Source organism: Varanus komodoensis, unplaced genomic scaffold (assembly GCF_004798865.1).
Source record: "Varanus komodoensis strain SLA01 unplaced genomic scaffold, ASM479886v1 scaffold24, whole genome shotgun sequence".
Lineage (NCBI taxonomy): Eukaryota > Metazoa > Chordata > Lepidosauria > Squamata > Varanidae > Varanus > Varanus komodoensis.
The window spans coordinates 7,640,809-7,659,782 of NW_025335641.1; the positions used below are offsets into that span (position 1 = coordinate 7,640,809).

The 18,974-nt window shown below is 44.0% G+C and overlaps 1 protein-coding gene across 3 annotated transcripts in view; it reads right to left on the reverse strand.

Moving 5' to 3' along the window:
* Positions 1–1,148: 1,148 nt before the first annotated feature.
* TGFBR3 (transforming growth factor beta receptor 3) overlaps positions 1,149–18,974 on the reverse strand; it is a 175,825-nt gene continuing 157,999 nt past the window's right edge. For all 3 annotated transcript variants that reach the window (XM_044432267.1, XM_044432265.1, XM_044432266.1), the window contains exon 17: positions 1,149–12,668. In XM_044432267.1, the coding sequence (XP_044288202.1) occupies positions 12,550–12,668 (119 nt within the window). In that variant the 3' untranslated portion in view covers positions 1,149–12,549. The remainder of the gene's footprint in view (positions 12,669–18,974) is intronic.

An 18,974-nucleotide genomic window follows, 5' to 3' on the forward strand; every position in this document is an offset into this window, starting at 1 on the left:
TGGCTGTCCAACTGGCTTTCTTTGCATGCCTTTGCATGCATGGAGCTATCCTCTGTGGGCAGGGGAGATCAATGGACCGCTCCTACAACTATAGAGTTCATATACCTGCTGAAATAGTTGGAGTGTGATTAACAGATAAATGTAGAGAAAGAAAACCATTCCTAAGTTCTCATGGTAGCAAAAGAAATTAACTACCGTCTTCTGACCATACTGACTTGGACCATTAAGTCCCAGAAATTTTAGGGAGAAAGTGTCATTAAATATTCTTAGGATTACACTCAAACGAACAGCATAACACTTTCCTAAAATAACATGGCAATTAGGTGCAACTTGTGTTTTAATTTTAGATTTAGGAATATGAGCTGAACAAATACAAATACAAGTATCAAAATGTATATCCTTTTAAATTTCTTTTTCACTTTATTTCAGTGTGGGGCAAATATTATATATAAGGACTTAAAAGCATATTCTTAGAAACAGTTATGATTCAGACCTTCCAACTCTCCTGCTTTATACAGAAGACTTGCTAGATGTTGAAATTTTAAAATCTTGATTGCTGTACAACACATTTTTAGGGCGTATGTAATATCTTTTCTCATTCCTGATCAGTTATTCTGATCAGCTGTTCCAATCAGTGTCAGATTAATTCTGTTTGTTTACAATTACTATCGGTAACAAACTGTCCAGAGCTGAGTGCTTGCAGTTGCTTCTTTTCAAGTTTTACATGGCTTCAACTTGTCTGCGAAGTAAAATAACTCTGCTTTAAGGTATTCCAGGTCTGAGAACAGAACTTTCTGGCGACTCAGATTTAGCACACTTCCTAAAATTAGTTCAATAACCAGAAATCTAAGACTCTAAAATACACATTTATAAAGAGAAAGGAATCTATCTTCTCCTTGCATTCAGGAACGGTTTGGTGCAGGGCCCCCAAGGTGATCTGAGGGGGCACAGTGACCCACAGCGTCTGTTCATCTGCTATATAGGAAGTGTGAACAAAGGCACTTATGCCTTCTTCCTCATTCTAATATATTATATAATGTTCAAAACCATTATATTTGAACAAAATGCATGGTTTTATAACCCTCTTGCAATACAATAGAGCTCAAAGTGGGTTTGTTTGTAGTTCAGGGAAAAAAAGTCACATTCAGTTACTAACTGATATACCTTTATTAAGCACAGAGAGTCAAGGTAACATGACAAAGGTATTATCAAAACTGTACAACTTCTCATCTACACAAAGATCTTGGAAATACACATAATACGGAGACAAAGACACATGGGGTGTTCAAACTGGCCACAGGGATTAGGCAGGCATATTTCTCTCACTCCGTTAAACAAATAAAGGTAATTAGGCTCATTTTTTAAAAAGTTGAAAGAAATTTGTTTGGGAAATGGCAGATGCCAGACAGTGATTCAGTTGCTTTGTGAACACCCCAGGTTTGACAAACAAAACCCAACGAGCCTCATTAAAAATACTCTACTCACACAGAGTGCAAGCCAGCAGGTGTGGATGCTGTGAACCAGCCATCATTTATTCTGATGGTGGACACGCCATAGCAATACCTGTTGGACTGCACTTACAATCAGCATTAGGATCTTTTTTCGAAGCATGAGGTAGATATAGATCATAGAAAACACAAGGACGCACTTACACAATCATGACACTTGAGGAGAGGGAGAACATAAAATTGTCTTTCAAAGTGATATGCAGAACTCTGTGTGAACTCTACACAATGCATGGCATTTTGACATTTTGTGACAGTAAAGTAACAGCTGCCAGATGCAAAATATTTGAAAAGGCATGAGCTATTCATTAGATAATATATGAACATGACAGGCAAAGTTCAGTGAAGTTGATTCATTTTGGAATAATGCTTTACAGTAAGAAATATTTTTTCTGAAACATCAATTCTGCCTTCCGAATTTTATCAGTTCCACCACAAGAAACCACCTCATGTAGGCAAGCATTAAATATATGTAAACTGATAAGGCAAAGAAGGAATCTGAAGTGCTAATGGGGATAGCATAAAACAAACCATCCAGATATCTGTATCTGCAAATATATCTGGATCATGTAGGTGCTATGATCTTTTTTACTTAAAGATCATAAGTAATCATCTTTACTTAAAGATCATTTTTTACTTTTTTAAATATGAGAAGGAGTAATTAAAAGGGATGGAGAAATAGATGTAATTAATTCTATCATTCTTTGCTGTGAAAGTTTGTTGGTGAGATATCCTTTTAGTTCTTGAAATGCTCTCCCTGAAAAAATTGTCAACACAAACAATGGCATGTTAAAGCCGGTGAATGACAGACAAACATACTGGGGCTGGGCGATGTTCACCGAGTGTCTCTTCAAAGACTCAAATGTGAAATTGCTCTCCTTAAACAAAGCTTATTAAAATCAACTTCCAAACCCGGAGGATCAGGAGACCACAAATATTAGCAGTAGTTTTTTGAAGAAGAAAATGGGGAAGGTGATTATATAGAAATCATGCCATCTAAGACTTGTCCAAGGCGATTTGGGTGAAAAATTATTAAAGGTAAAATTGCTGAATGCACCAAAGCCCAAGCAGTGTTAAGAGTCAGCATGATACCTACAAACAGGAAGTCTTGCCTCACAGAACTTTTAGAATGCATTGAGTGTTTCAACTAGCTTATGGTCAAGTATGATCCTGCAGCCATTATATTCATGCATTTTCAAAGAGCTTTTGACACAATCCCTTTGAAATGCCAAACCAGGAGCAGAAGACATTCCTGCTGGACAATGCCCAGCCTCCAGGCTGGCTACTTGCACAGTTTTATGGTTTGTTAACTAGGCAAGACAAAATTCATGACAAAACAAAACCTAACACTGATACACACCATGAAATGAAATAGTATAGCATAAAATACTTGCAGTGAATAATACATGACATAAAAATGTAGAGTTTACATTTGTAACAGAAACACAGACATCAATGACTCTGGAAAAAGGCACTGTTCAGTCATGCAGCAAAGTCGCGTACAACGAAATTCCCTTTTTTGCAGTGTGTCTGTCTAGCTCAGTCCAGCAGTATCACCGAACTCAGAACTTTTACAGCAATACTCTTGGCCTTTACAGTCTATTACTTTGATCCAGGGATGGGCACAGAAGCTTTTTTTTTTTTTTTTTTTTGGCATGCATGGAATTCTCTCACCAAGAGCTTCCCATTCTAGAAATGGAATGAAGCCACACGTGGAATGGCCTCAGCCCACATCATCAAGAGATCTGTGTACGCATCCAAGTATATGCACATCCCTGGATGAAGGTACATGAACAAAGACATGTGCATGATCCTTCTAAACTTAATGGACAACAATTATTTTTAGGGTTATTATTTGCATTTGGAATTTGCTGAACTGTCTAATTAACTAGTAAGAATTTTTCATTAACTCAAGGTGTTAATAAAGTAGATATAATATAGTCACTATATAATAAAGTGAGATTCTGAAATATTCTCAGTTAAGTGCATCAAGGTCAATCAATTATATTTTAATCTTGAATATAAGTCTTAAAAAGCCACTTGCCTACTTGTAAATATTGCTTTTTTATTTTGTACATCTGGAAATATATATCTAGTTCTTTAGAGTAAATTTTGATAGAAATATTGATAATGTAGCCTCTCTCTTTCAAAAATATACATTTAATTATTTTATGCAGTTTTAATCTTTTATCCCAACAACCAAATTTATAATACTTCCTGTATTACTCTACTTTTCTTTTTAATCTGAGGGGGAAAGGGTTAAACTGGGAAAAGGATGCACAAAACAGAAAAATTCACAGTTACTGAAATTAAACATCTGATATAAAGCCACTTATATTTAAATATATATATATATATATATATATATATCTTTATATATCCACATTTAATGTAATAAAATATAACTATCATCAACTTAAGGACTCTAGTCTTCTTTGAAGACATTTAAAAAGTTTCCGTACATATATGATTATATAATACATTCAGCTGAAGGTTAGGCAAAGCACATTAACTTTAAATATACAGGCAGCATATTGGCTGTCCAGATACCACCCACTGATCCAGTCCTGCAAACACTTGAGAAAGGCAGTAATTTATTTCTATTAATTCCAATTTCATTCTGATACATTCCAAATCTGCCAAGACCTCAATTTTGCTCCCTTTGCCAGCATAAATTGCTATGAAATGGGATAAAGGATAACAAGGTTGAAGGTTAGCAGAGGAACTGACACTGTGCACCCAGTTCCAGGGATGCAGGCTTTTGTTTGGACTAACATCTGGAGCTGTGCATTGATGTAAAGTAATTACAAGACATCATGTCATCTCCATGAAATGAAATATATTGCTTATGTATCTGCTATTAAAAGATGGGAACAGAAAGTCAGGTTGCTTACCTGAAACTGTCGTTCTTCGAGTGGTCATCTGTGCAGTCACACATAATGGGTACTGTGCTTGCGCAGTGCCTGTTGTCGGTCAGAATATCAAAGCTACAACGGTTTTTGGCGGGAACTCCACACCCCTCCCCACTGGTGCTATATAGGGCGGAGCACCTGCCATTTTCCTCAGTCTCTGGAGACTGGCAGATCGCCCCCTAGTGGAGCGTGTCATCTAGAAGACGAGTCAATAGAGAGAGACTACCATCCCGTCCCTCGACACCGAGTGGGGCTGGAGGGCGGGTTGTGTGACTGCACAGATGACCACTTGAAGAACGACAGTTACAGGTAAGCAACCTGACTTTCTTCTTCGTGGTCTCTGTGCATCACACATAATGGGTAATTAGCAAGTTTCACTCACCGGAGGTGGGTCATTGTCGTCAGTGAAGGATGGATGAAAGGACAGCCTGTCCGAAGGAGCAATCCTGTTGGGCTCAAACGTCCAACCTGTAGTGCCTGGTGAAGGTACAGGGAGTTGTCCATGTAGCAGCTTTACAAATGTCCAGCAATGGGGCGCCCGATGAAAAGGCCGAGGGGGCACCATGGGTCTAGTAGAATGACCCCTAGGGGCAACCAGAAGGTCTATCTTGGCCAGCTGGTATGCAAGTTCAATAGTCTGGACTATCCATTTCGATAGCCTCTGGGCAGAGAGAGGAGCACCCTTGTCAGATTCGGAGTTTTTGACAAATAGGTGTTTAGTTTTTCTGAAGCTCTCACTGCGTGACCAATAGAAGGCTAGGCACTGATGCACATCAAGGGAATGGAGAGATTTTTCTATTGGGGTGGACGGGGAAGGGAAGAATGCTGGAAGCACAATGTCCTGGTTAATGTGAAATGCTGTGGCCACCTTAGGAAGAAACACCAGATCTGTATGCAGAACTACTTTTTCCTTGTGGAAGTTAAGGTATGGTGGGTCCACACGGAGGGCGGAGAGTTCTCTTGCCCTTCTTGCCGAGGTTATGGCAACCAAGAAGGCCACCTTCCAAGATAGTAATCTTAATTCTGTCGTTGCAAGAGGTTCGAAAGGAGCTTTGGTGAGTGCAAGGAGAACTACTGATAAACTCCAAGTCGGTATTGACGGTTGGGTCGGAGGATGGAGATTTTGTAGCCCCTTGAGGAAGCGCCAAATGAGCATGTGAGAAAACACAGATGAACCAGAGGGCCACGAAGTGGGATATAGCTGCGATGTAAACCTTAATGGAGGTAGGTTTAAGTCCAGACTGGTGCAAGGAGAGCAAGAAAGAAAGGATGGTATCGATGGAAGCCAATTCATGAGCAAAATGGTTGGCTTCCATAAAGGTGATAAAACGCTTCCACTTTGCCTCATACGATCGATGAGTGGATGGTTGAAGAGCAGACTGTAGTATAAACTCAATTTCTTGTTGAGATGATGCAGCTTCAGAGGAGACCTGAGTGAGGCCCTTCAGTACCGACTGAGACTCTGTTGTCGAGACCGAAGTATCTTGTTGGAGACTTCGCAGGTTAACAGAGGCAGTTAGTGCAGGAGCCACGCGGTAAGGTTGAGGGTGTTGAGGTCGGGATGAAGAATCGTCCCTCTCCCTTGTGTAATCAGATGAGGGACCCGTGGCAGATGGAAGAACGTGTGTCGTGACAGTTTGAGAACGGTCGAGAACCAGGGTTGACGGGGCCACCATGGTGTAATGAGGATGACCCGTGCTCGGTCCGGGCAGCCTTCTCCAGGGTGCGGGTAATCAACGGGATTGGAGGGAAGGTGTACAGGAATAAATCCGACCAACTCACCATCAAGGTGTCCCCTTGTGAGTTCGGCCCTGATCCCACCCTGGAGCAATAGGTCGTGCACTTCGAATTGGAAGCTGTCGCAAACAGGTCCAATGTCGGGGTGCCCCACCGGCTGAACAAGTCTTTGCAAACTTGGTTGTCCAATTCCCACTTGTGGGTTGACGACAACTTCCTGCTCAGGGTGTCTGCCTCTTGGTTGTCTACTCCTGCCAGATGGATTGCCATGAGCGAAATCCCTCTGGGGACACACCAGTCCCAAATCTGTAGGGACAGTTGAGCCAATGGTACCGACTTTGTACCACCCTGTTTGTTCAGGTAAAAAATTTTAACTGTGTTGTCAGAAGCCACCTGTACCGACCGGTTCTGCAGCATGGGCTCGAAGGAGAGTAGTGCCTTGAAAACTGCCAGCAACTTGAGAAAGTTGATGTGATTGGGCCTCTCGTGTGTTTGCCAGGTACCCTGTGTCTGTAGGTTGGAACAATGTGCTCCCCAACCCGTGAGAGACGCATCGGTATGGAGTGAAATGGAGGGTTGTAGCTGGTGAAATGGAACGCCGACGAGGAGATTGTCGGGGTTCATCCACCAAGTCAAAGTCTGGCAAACCAAGGCGGGGGGAAGGAGAAGTCACCTCGGGGAATTGTGGAGGGGCTGGAACACAGTGTTGAACCACAGCTTAAGTGGTCGCATTCGTAGTCTGGCATTTGGAACAACTATGATTGTTGAAGCCATATGGCCCAGAAGCTTTTGGATAACCAGTGCTTGAACTTGTCCGCCTTCCTGAACCTGCCCGACTATGGAACAGAGTCTTTCCATTCAGGTCCGTGGTAAGAATGCTCGTGCCCGGACTGAACTGGTTTGTGACCTGATGAGCTCGATGACCTGCGAAGGAATGAGACAGGAAATTTCCAGTATTAATGAGAAGCCCCAAGTTCTCTAGGAGGGTGCACGTAGTGTCAATGTCTATAACAAGTCGGTCCCAGGAAGAAGAGACGATGAGTCAATCGTCTAAATATGGATAAATTTGAACACCTTGTTGATGAAGGTGAGCACATACCGGAGCCATGCACTTGATAAATATCCTGGGGGCTGTAGCAAGTCCGAAGGGAAGAACATTATATTCAAAAATGTCAGGGCCAACAGTAAAGCGGAGAAACCTCCTATAAAATGGGTGGATACCGATATGAAAATAGGCATCCCTCAAATCAATGGACACGAACCAATCATCTCTCTCTAGCAGGGGGAGGATATTTTGTAAGGTGGTCAAACGGAACTTCTTAGTCGTAATAAAGGCATTAATGCCCCTTAGATCAAGTATGGGGCATAAGCCACCATCCCTCTTAGGTACCGTAAAATATCTGGAGTAGAAACTGCAGAGTCCATCGGAATGGGAGATTCAGTGGATTGCTCCCTTATGGAGTAGCTGAGATACTTCGTCTCTAAGAATTTCCGATGGGGCGGTATATAATACCGGACCCGAAGGGGGTATGACATCAAACTTGTTGCCTCTTATCAAACGTTGCCTCTTATCGGTGGGTTGGCGGCGGCGGCCCTGTTGATATTGGGTAGCTGGTTGCGTGCAGTTTCGTTGTTGCCACTGGGGAAATTGTTGGCGTGGCTGGAAACGGTGGTAAGGTTGATATCTTGGATAGTGAGATTGATGCCACTTACGATGGGTCGAGCCTGGGATTTCCATCTTCCTAGCGATAGCCCAAGCATTTTAAGTATGCTCGAGCTTGTGGTCTGTCTGGTCGTGGAAGAGGCCCGATCTGTCGAAAGGCATCCCCTCGATCCGTCGCTTGGTTTCCTCTGGAAAATTACAGGAGCATAGCCAGGCATGCCTTCGGAGAATGACGGAGCCAACTAGAGTGCATGAATCGCAATCAACATGACGGCGGGCTGTAGTGAGCTGTTGAATCACGAGCTACATAGCCTCTCTTATGAAAACCTGGGCCAGGTCACGTTGTTGCTCTGGGATGGACGAGGTGATCAAATCCAACCGCTGCATCAGAAAATACTGATACCTCACCATCGTTGCCTTGTAGTTGGAAATTCTCAAGCCCAGTCCCATAGCCGCATAAATCTGCTGAGCCATAAGGTCAATTTTTCTGCCTTCCTTGTCCCTAGGGGCTGAGTGTTCCCTGTTGTCTCGCCCCTGGGAAGACTCGACCACAATGGAGTTGGGCTTCGGATGTTTCAGAGGAAGGGAATATCTTGCTCTTTGACTTTGCACATGGACTCATACCTCCTAGATGTCGATTGAGGCTGGTTGGGAGGGTTGCAATTAACGGGATGGTTGTAATTAATGGGATGGTAACAGTGGATGATTGTTCTTTACGGACAATATCATAGAAGTTGTCCTTGTTAATGTTGGGCTGGTGCTCAACTTCAATCTCCAAGGCTCTAGTTAAGCGGTCCATAAGTTCGCCAAAGGTAGTGTAGGATTCTTCAGGCAACCCAGGTCCCTGGGTGGAGATGACTGCTGCAGGGGATGCAGAACACTCATCCAAGTCCTCAGAGTCCGAGTCATATGGGTATGGCAGACTGGAGGATGATTGAGCCAGAGGAGGAGGATGGTGAGAGGTCGTCGGTGCTGAAGTAGAAGGAGCTTCAGCCCTTGTCGGTTGGGATCGATGTCTATATTCCCTCGGTTGGTAGTAGCTGTATGGGGGTGGGTGTCTCCAATAGTGAGGTTGTGAGGATTCCGGACCTTCGTAAGGCATCAGGACCCATGATCTGGCAGATTGACCAGATGAGTGGCGGTGCTGGTGGGGTTCGACCACCGTGGTCCTCCGAGGGGCCTCCGGAGAGGATGGCATTGGAGTTGGACAGCGGGCCAGTTGATGGCACGGCAACAATCGTGGAGGAGAGTCTTGGATCTCTCCATCCGACATAGACCCATGAACGACGGGTTCAGGTGGATGCAACATCATTGGGACCGCAGGCTCAACCTTTTGTGGGGATTCAGGCAGCATCACCTGCATCAACGCCCTTGGTGTTGGTGCAGAGGGTGTCAGGATCGATGGTGCTGTCTGGACCGATGGGGCGGTCGAATCCGAATCGCTCTGTGATTCTGGAGCAAGCTTATGCTTCCAGCTAGCCTTGCCCGACTTATCTTTTTTGGCTTCCTTCGGGACAGACGGATCCCCATGGACAGAATGCTTCCGCTTCTCCTTTTGTTTGAGTGAGGAGTGGGAGGAGCGAGAGGTCTCCTCGGAAGCAACTCCCCTGGACGGTGGGCGAGGGGAGGTCACCATAGAAGGGCGGGCCATATAGGCTGGGCGACGAGCTCGTTGGAGGCTTGTAAGGCCTGATCCCAAAGGATCTTTCTCAGCCTGTTGTCTCGGTTTTTCCTGGCCTGTTTAGCGAAGGCCTGGCAGTGCCCACATTTGTCGGTGTGATGCCGCTCTCCCAAGCAGAGGAGGCAGAGCTCAAGTGGGTCCTCTGGGGACATTTTGGCCCCGCATTTTGAACACTTTCAAACAGTCATGCGCTGAGCCATCGAGAAGATAAGAAGGAGATAGTAAAGGTAAGGAAAAAAAGAGATATTAAACTTTTTTTTTTGGAAGGTGTAAAGAGGAAGAGAATTAACTGGGAAACAAGGGAAAATAACTTGGATAGATTCAACTGGAAAATTTTTAAGAGAACAACAATCAGGTACGAGAAGACAGAGTAATGGCTCGAGGCAATGTGATCAGTGGTCGAAAGAAGACTGAGAAAAATGGCAGGCGCTCCGCCCTATATAGCACCAGGGGGGAGGGGTGCGGCGTTCCCACCAAAAACCGTTGTAGCTTTGGTATTCTGGCCGACAACAGGCACTGCACAGGCACAGTACCCATTATGTGTGATGCACAGAGACCACGAAGAAGAACAACCTGTTTCAATGAGAGCCTTCCGGTCAGCTGGCAACCTCAGTAATTTGAGGTTGTCTCACTAATTTGAGTAATATGAGTAGCAATGGGGTTTTCTATTCATGTTTTCTGGGGAGGAGGAGCTGTCCTAAATCCCCAACTCTTCTTGTGTTCCCCTTTGAACAAGTAAGCAAGCAAACCAAAAAGGCCAGATGGTGACATGCCTTCCATCCCACCACCTTTCTTGATCGCAGTTCAAACTCAGTTCGATCTGAACCCTCAACCTTAAGGATTTGACTGACATGGGAAAGTATTTACAGGATGCCGTTCAAACTCCTGATTGAAGATAACAATCATGTATTCTTGTCCATGCCACTTCTATCATACTCATTCTGATCTCAATTATTCACCGATATGAATATATCCCCACAGCTTGAATCTGTAGTAGAATTCTCTTGCAAGTTGAACACTATGGTTCTTTAGAAAAATGTCTGGTCCAGCAAAGGAGGTGGGGGAGCAATTTCCATAGAAGGTTATAAGAGCAATGTTTGGTTGTCTGCAAAAGGGAAGTGGGACTTAGTTTGCTTTCTCAAGGAAGGAACCAGAAGGACATCTTTCAATTCATAAAGTGACAGCTTAATATTCCAATAGTTTCCAATAATTTTCTCCGGTTTTCATTAGGTAGGCATGTTACAGCTAGGGGGAGGTGAGGTAGGCATTCTAAGAATATTGTAAATATTAGTACCAGTTTTGCATTCCAACTGCTATGTTGGAATATATCAACTTGCAATGTTGAGATGACTAACTAGCTAGTGGGTACAAAATGTAGAGGGGCTTTTAAGGAGTCAGTTCATTCTGATACACTATGAGTCATACAGAACAATTCACTTAACATTTGTCTCCTCTGGAAAGATAAAGTCACCATAAAATTAAGGAAAAATCGGAACCACGAAGAATTCAGGCCTGACCCAAATACTTTTTGATGAAAAGACTAGGTGATAATACAGACATTGTACAGCCTTGTTCTGTGATGGAGGTCATATGAGAATATTAAAATCATTGCTCAATTTAAAAGCTCAGCTATGTGGGTCACTTCCAAACTGTGAACACATCTGATGTCCTTGCATCAAATTAAGAAATGCTGGTACTTGATTGCATCAAATTCAGAAATGCTGGTACTAGAAAGAATATACTTCTAGGTCACCATGAGTCAACAAACAAAAACCATCTCCCTCGCAATAGACATTGACTTGGTTAAACACTGGAACCTTTCTTGATTGGCCATTTTCTTTTCTACATTTCTCCTGATTTTTGGCACTTCCTCTTATGCTAGAGTATATTTAGGTGTGCCAAAGGTTCAGAATTGGCTCACTGGCTTGTATAACCTCATTGTGCACACACATGTGCTAACTATGTACATTTGGCATTCTGGCGTATGCCAGAACCCTCAGAATACAGCTCCAGAGTGCTTCTGTGTGGACATGCTAGGTGTGGTAAACATGGGCTTTCCTTATTCACTGTTGCATGTGCAGGAGCTCTGTATGCTTGCAGGCACGTATGAAACAAACCTTTGAGGCAAGCTATTTCTGTGATGCCTTACAGGCAAATTCCCAGACTACATATAACAGATAATAGACACTGTGCTGGAAATGATTTCTGGGTAAGGAGATGAGACAAACAGGTTCTGAATGAAAATTGGGAGTTCCCAATAAGGATAGGGGGCAAACGAAGAACCGGAACATCTCTGATTTTTTGCATTATGTATATAAGCAAGCTTCTGGATGTATGAATAAGTGTGTGTCTTTAGAAATAACTAATCAACGTTTTGTTTAACCCATAGTTCTATGGCATTGGTCTCTGCTGGTATCCCAAAAGTTAAACTTAAGAGGATGCAAATCCTTTCAGCAGGGACAAAATGTGGCTGTTGCTGGCTCAACAATGATACGAATCATCGAGAAGGAGCTGCTGAGGAGTGGTCATGCGCAGCTACAAAAATCAATACGCGTTCTTATCTTTAATGGCAAATCACTCTGTGTTTGCAATGTTCTTGTTCTGAAGAGATGGAATCCCCTGACTAAAGGGTGGTGGAAAGTCTTGGGGTGGGGAGATGGAAAACAAAGCCTTTACCCCAGCTTATGAGACTGAAATCCCTTTACAGATCCCTTGTGTCACCTTGACATTTGTGGAACATAACATCTCGATTCTGTACAGACAAAGCAGCATTCATGGGGGCGAAAACCTGGCTTGTGTTTCACATTGAGAGCCCGTGGACTCTTCTACTCAGTCCACAGATGTATATAAATAGTAGCTTTGTCATGTGTTAGCCAAGCATGCTGCAAAAAGTCCAAGGACCATGTTTGTCCAGGAAAGACACAACAATGAAGAAAATCCCTCCTCATTTTGCCAAAGAATCCAAACCAGTCACAGCAAACAACAAGCAACACCTCCTGAACAGCTCCTGCTCTCCTGCGTTGCTCCGTGGACGTGCCTCCTGCCCCTGGGTTAGGCCGTGCTGCTGCTGGAACAGGGTGTGCTTTGTGTGCTGACAATGCTGTGGGCTGCACTGCTGTTTTCCGAGGCGGGGGCCAATGTGGGGACCTGCTGCTTTCCTGCTGGTTCTCCTGGAGGTGGGGGAAAGGGGGAGGAAATAAACAAACAAGAAAGCAAAACACAAGAACTCAGTGTTACGAGGGAGACTGTCTACAAGCACCTTCACCTTGTCATTTCCGAAGGAGAAAGAAATGGTACACAGAGGCTTCAAAGAGGAAAATTTAACTTTTTTGTTAAAAAGTGCTGCAAGATGCTCACAGCTACATGCACCAGTTGTATGGAAACAGGCAGCTTGTGTTGTTGGTTGCTTGGCAAAATAGCTGGTTGCAAGCTCACTGGAGAATGGCAGGATTGATTTACTGCTGTCTTGTCAAGAGACTGAAGTCACACAGTTTTGAAGTCAGGCAGATCCTTTGTAAACTTTTGCGTGTGTTTCGAGGATAAGTATGCTGGAAGGTAAGCCAAGTGCATGCTCTAGCTTGTACAGAAACACTTTCTTTAAATTGATATATATCTATCTCATTTGTATCCTGCTATTACTCCAAGGAGCTAAAAAACTGAACGGGAGAAATAATTCCATTTTATCCTCATGGCAAGCCTATGTTAGGAAACGCATGTATTCTTCCCTCAAAGCCATCTTGAGATTTGCAGCTGGCTGGATGGTCAAACCTGGCACTCCCTGATTCCAGTTCAACACACTATCCACTGTACCAGATGTGAGCAACCTGTGGGCCTCCAGATGCTAAGAGCATGGGACTGGGACTCAGGAGATCTGAATTCTAGTCCCACTCAGCCATGAAGCCAGCTGGGTGACTTTGGGACAGTCACACACTCTCAGCCCAACCTACCTCACAGGGTTGTTGTTGTGGGGATGGGACTGAGAACAGGAGGAGGAGAATGATGTAAGCCACTCTGAGTTCTTTTTAAGAAAAAGGTGGGATATAAATCTAATAAATAAAGAAATAAGCTCCCATCATTTGTCAGCATTGCATATGCTGAGTCAGGCTGGTGGGAGTTAACATAGAAACATAGAAAACAGAGCAAGTCAGAAGGGGTCTCCCGGGCCATCTAGTCTGACCTCCAGCACCAGCCGGCTCCACTCACGACATGCCCACCATGTGGATGTCCAGCACCGATGGGGCCTCAACGACCTCTCGTGGAAGCCCATTCCACACCCTCGGGGTCCTGACTGTCAGGAAGTGCTTCCTAGCACCCAAACGAAACCTTGGCTCCCTGAGCTTTGCTCCGTTGGAGCACGCAGGCTTTCCCTCCATACAGGTATCCCCGTGCAACACTATACCACTCTGTCTTGCTTTCTAGATGGATTCAAAGGAAACACTGGGAATGAATCTCACAGGGGGCTTATGAAAGCCACAGAAGCAGCAGGAATGGGATGGGATAGCAAGGCACAGAGGCAAGGAAGGTCAGTTGTCCCGTTGGAGGGAGGCGGTGGGCCTGTCATAGTACTAGGATTTCACTAGTGAGCCTGTAGGGACGATACCACTGTGGGCTGATCCAGACCTGCAAAATCCAGTTTAATCTAATTGAAGGCAGAGATGGCAACATGGAGAAAATATGCATTACTACCCTGTTTCCCCAAAAATAAGACCTAACCAGAAAATAAACCCTAGCATGATTTTTCCAGGATGCTTGTAATATAAGCCCTACCGCCAGAACAAGCCCCAGTTAAGATCATTATCCAGACGGACATTTAGTACGTTCATTACATCACAATTTGGGGTCTGGAGAGTTATGACGATGTTCCAGAAGATGGCATGACTGTATTTGAATAAATGTAGATTTTTGTACATGAAAAAATAAGACATCACCTGAAAATAAGCCCTAGTGCATCTTTTAGAGCAAAAATTAATATAAGACCTGGTCTTATTTTCAGGGTAACACGGTGTTATCATTGTGAAAGCACTCACAGATGAGACACGTTTTCTGAGACAGGTCAAAACCTAACCTGACATTTCTGCAGCATCGTATTCTTCTGTATTTTTAGTAGTAATCAGCATAAATCAGCTTTCCACAACCTGGAGCCCTCCAGCTGTTTGGACTACAACTCCCATGGCCATACTGCCTGGGAATGATGACAGTTATAATTCAGTACATCTGGGGAACACCAGACTGGGGAAGGCTGCTGTAAACAATACCTGTAAAGTTGCATATGAAGATTAATCTGGTCACTTACTGGTCATTACTTCAGACACATGAATACCCTTCCCTAACACTGCAAAACTCATCTCAAAGAAAAGGTGGAAAGCAAACCTCCCTTGACTAAAAACTGGGAATACTTGAGGGGAGGGGTAGCCACCCTATTTCCATATAAACGCAGAGCTGCAGATGCTTCCATTCCCTTAATAGGGCCCCTCAAACCCAGTGCCAGGAAAGTGATCTGCAAAATGTAGAACTGGCCTACATTCCCGGCTGCTGGATCCTATTACAGCTACGCTGTCACCCATTCTATAAACCACACTATTGCACAGAGCTCTGCAGCAATCACGGCATATCAGAGATGATCTGTAAACGTTTTGTTCTAACTTTGTGTAGATGAATACCTTTTCATCTTCAGGGAAAACGGCATGCACAGCTGTCAAAATTTAGATGCCAAAAATACACTGTCTCATATGTTCCCTCCCCCCTTTCTTCTTGCAAGACAATTTTCTTCATTTTCCCTTTTCAAATTTAGGGTTGTGCCCCCTCATCTTACTGGCACAGGCCTCTGCTGGAGTTTAAATCTTTGCTCTGGATCTTCTTCCAAGAAAAAGAGTTCTCTGTATCTACCATGAACCTCAATACAGTCCTATTGATCCCATTATTAGCTGTATATGAGATAATCCTAGGAGTCATAAATCCACATTGACTGGTGAATGTCCCACCAACTGGGGAGGAAGTTCATGGAAACATGGCCATCAAGATGGTTTGTATCTGACCAGGAGGGTTCCTGCCTCAATTTCCCTTCCCAGCTCTCCTTGCCTACATTTCTTTCCTTTGGCACCTGCATCCCATAGTCCAGCTTGCCACTTGGAGCATGGAATTTTCCAGAATACAAAGAAGGGAGAGGGCAGAGGGAGTGGATTAGTTTACTTGCTGCTGCTGCAATAGTTACGCTGTGTAGTGAGCCCTTTCCTTATTGTTCTTCCTAGGCCTCAGGGGCTTTCAGGAGACTTATGAGAAAAAGGTCAGTAATTCCCAAGGTCAGCTTATTATCTTCCATTTCCTCTAAGTTCTTTAACAATATGTCCCTTGCCTACCCTCAAAAGCTGCTCCAGAGGGGAGAAACTGCCAGAGAGGTGTTAGTTTAATTACCTTCTTTTCCCCCTCTGTAAAATTATACTTTCCTATGCATCTCCAAAACACATCTCTATTTCAATCCATTCGTTTAGATCCTTGGTTTTTAAGAATGCAAGGCAGCCGACCCTTGGCATTTCCCCCTAAACGTAATTAAAAGTTTATGAAATAAAAAATCCAAAATATACACAACATGCAAAGAATACAACTAAAAGTAAATCATCCCATTAGAAGCCAATACTTTTCTCTCTGCTGCCCATGCACAGAACAAATAAAAATAAAGAAAAGACAAATAAAAAGTCAAGTCCTCTGGCAGACTCAACACAAACATATACTTTTATAGTCAAGCTAGAAGTTCTTCCAAAAATGTAATTACAGGCCACCATGCTTCCTTTCCCCGTTTTTTCTCCCCCGCTGAAATTCTGAAATTGTGGCTGTTTACTTCTGATTAGTAGCAGCGTTTGCTCCCTCAAGTGTAGGCATGTCAGGCACCTGCCAAGCACACACAGACAAGTTTCCTCTTCTTCACTGCCACAATCTGCGTGCTCCTCTGCTTGTTTTGCTGGCCTGGACAATGGAACTAGTGAGGAGGAGGGGGGACCGGTGCCACTGTGGACTCGCTCACTGCCTCTCTGCTTGTCCAGCGAGCAAGCAAGCGGTAGCAGCGAGGTGAAAGAAGACAAGCAGCAAGAGCAGCTGGTGACAGCAGTGGTGAGTGGACAGGGCCCCACAAAACTTTGACCTGCACTGGACAGCAGATCCTACACTAATCAGACTCAACTAATGGTTTAGCTTTTTTCCTATTTGGGTGCTACCACGAGGCAAATAGCAATTAAAAGTGTCTGCATTTAAAAAAAATTCAATAATTCCATTTTGTCCCCCTTGCTATTTAACATCTACATGAAAACGCTGGGAGAGGTCATTAGGAGGTGTGGGCTGTGGAATCATCAGTACGCTGATGATACCCAGCTCTACCTCTTTCTCAACCGATCCAGGTGAGGCAGTGGCTGTACTGAACCGGTGCTTGGCCGAGGTAATGGGCTGGATGAGGGCCAACAAACTGAAGCTCAATCCAGACGGAGGTCCTGTTGGTGGGTGGCTCGGGCCTCGGGATGGGGGACTTGAGCCTTGTCCTAAATGGGGTTGTACTCCCTCTGAGGGACAGGGTTCGCAGCTTGGGAGTGCTCCTTGACCCTGAGTTGTCACTAGAAGCTCAGGTGATGGCGGTGGTGAGGAGTGCCTTCCTTCAGCTTCGGCTGATCCATCAGCTGTATCCCTTCCTGGAGAACGACTGCCTGGCGACAGTGACACATGCGTTGGTAACTTCCCAATTAGACTTCTGTAACGCGCTCTACGTGGGGCTACCCTTGAAGACGGTCCGGATACTTCAATTGGTGCAGAATAGAGCTGCCAGGTTGCTGACGGGGACTGGGCATTGTTCTCATATAACCCCAGTTCTCCGTCAGCTTCACTGGCTCCCAATTGAAGTCCGGACCCAATTCAAGGTGTTGGTTATGACCTATAAAGCCCTCAACAGCTTGGGACCTGGTTATCTAAAGGAGCGCCTGCATCCATATATGCTCTCCCACCCCTTGAGATCGGCAACAGATGCCCTTCTCCAGGAACCCTCCGTGAATGATATTAGGAGGGTGAGTACCCGGAGGAGGGCCTTCTCTGCGGTGGCACCCCACCTATGGAATGCACTCCCCAGAGAGGTCCACCTGGCACCATCATTATTGGTTTTTCAGTGCCAGGCTAAGACCTTTTTATTTAAAACTTATTTTAATTGTTATTATGTATTTATAGGATTTTAAATTTTTAAGCCGAGATGTTACCGGGCTTTTTAATCTTTAATTGTATAAATGGTTATTTATATGTTTTAATTATGCTGTGAGCCGCCCCGAGGCTTTGTTGCGATGGGGGCGGCATAGAAATGTTTTAAATAAATAAAAATAAATAAATAAAATAAAAGTCAGCATCTCCCTTATTTATATCTCCTAAAAAGTGTCGGTAGATTAAAGCCTTACTCATACTTACACGGCAAGCCTCTCTGGGTCTACTCAGAAGAAAGGCTCACAAAATACAATAGGATCTACATCTAGATAAATGGCTACAGGATCACAACCATAGGCATTTTTGTTTTAATAAGAGTTTGAATCATTTTCCAAAACAGGTGCGCTTGGAGGATGCCCTTCAAGGGTGAGGTTGACACTACAGCACAACTCAGTAACTTAACATCTATCCAAAAACTGCAAGGTGGATTTCCAGGGAGCAGGGGGAAGGTGTGAATCTGCATATGTGGGTCTTCTTCAAGCTGATGGCAGAGAGCACTTCTCACACATTCCAACAACCCTGTGAGGTTGTTTGCTATTGCTTTTATTTTACAGATGGAAAGCACAATCCAACAAGCCAGCAATGTATGAGTGGCAACGTGAATCCCAGTCCCTTGAGCCCATGCTAAACAGCCTTAACACATCAAATTTCTATTTCATAGACTGAGGTGGCAGTTTCACAAAATGGCCACTTCCCATCTATAGGCTGCAAACTTGGTTTAAACCATCGGTAGAGCACCAACATCTGAGTGCAACAGCATGTACTTTATTATTCGCACTCATGAAGGCTTCCAGTCCTTCTCCTTGTCCAGGAAGTCTGCTTTGCCATCTCCATTTGCCACCTTTAATTTGTTGCTTTGTCAGTTCATTTTGATCAGATCCTATCAGACTCTTCTAAACTTCCAGAAGGGGGTTGGGGTTTTTTTGGTGAGGGAGGGGGAAGAGCAGGGGTTATACATGCTAATTGGAAGTATGGTCCTTAAAAGTTGAGGAGGAAACAACACCCGACATTTTTAGCAGTGTATAAAGCCTGCTTTCTGAAACTGCTTGTGTTCAGTTTCAGACTAATAACTTAGAGAGGTGTTCTTGGCTCTTTATTTACACACTTGCGAGATTTATTCATGTACAAGCTGAGCAGTGGGGAGGACTACAGAGGACCATACTTTCCTTAACTATGTTGCTGACGCTCCTCCAACCTGAGCAAAATGTTTTACTTCTACATGAGCCACAAAATTTATTACTATGCATAAG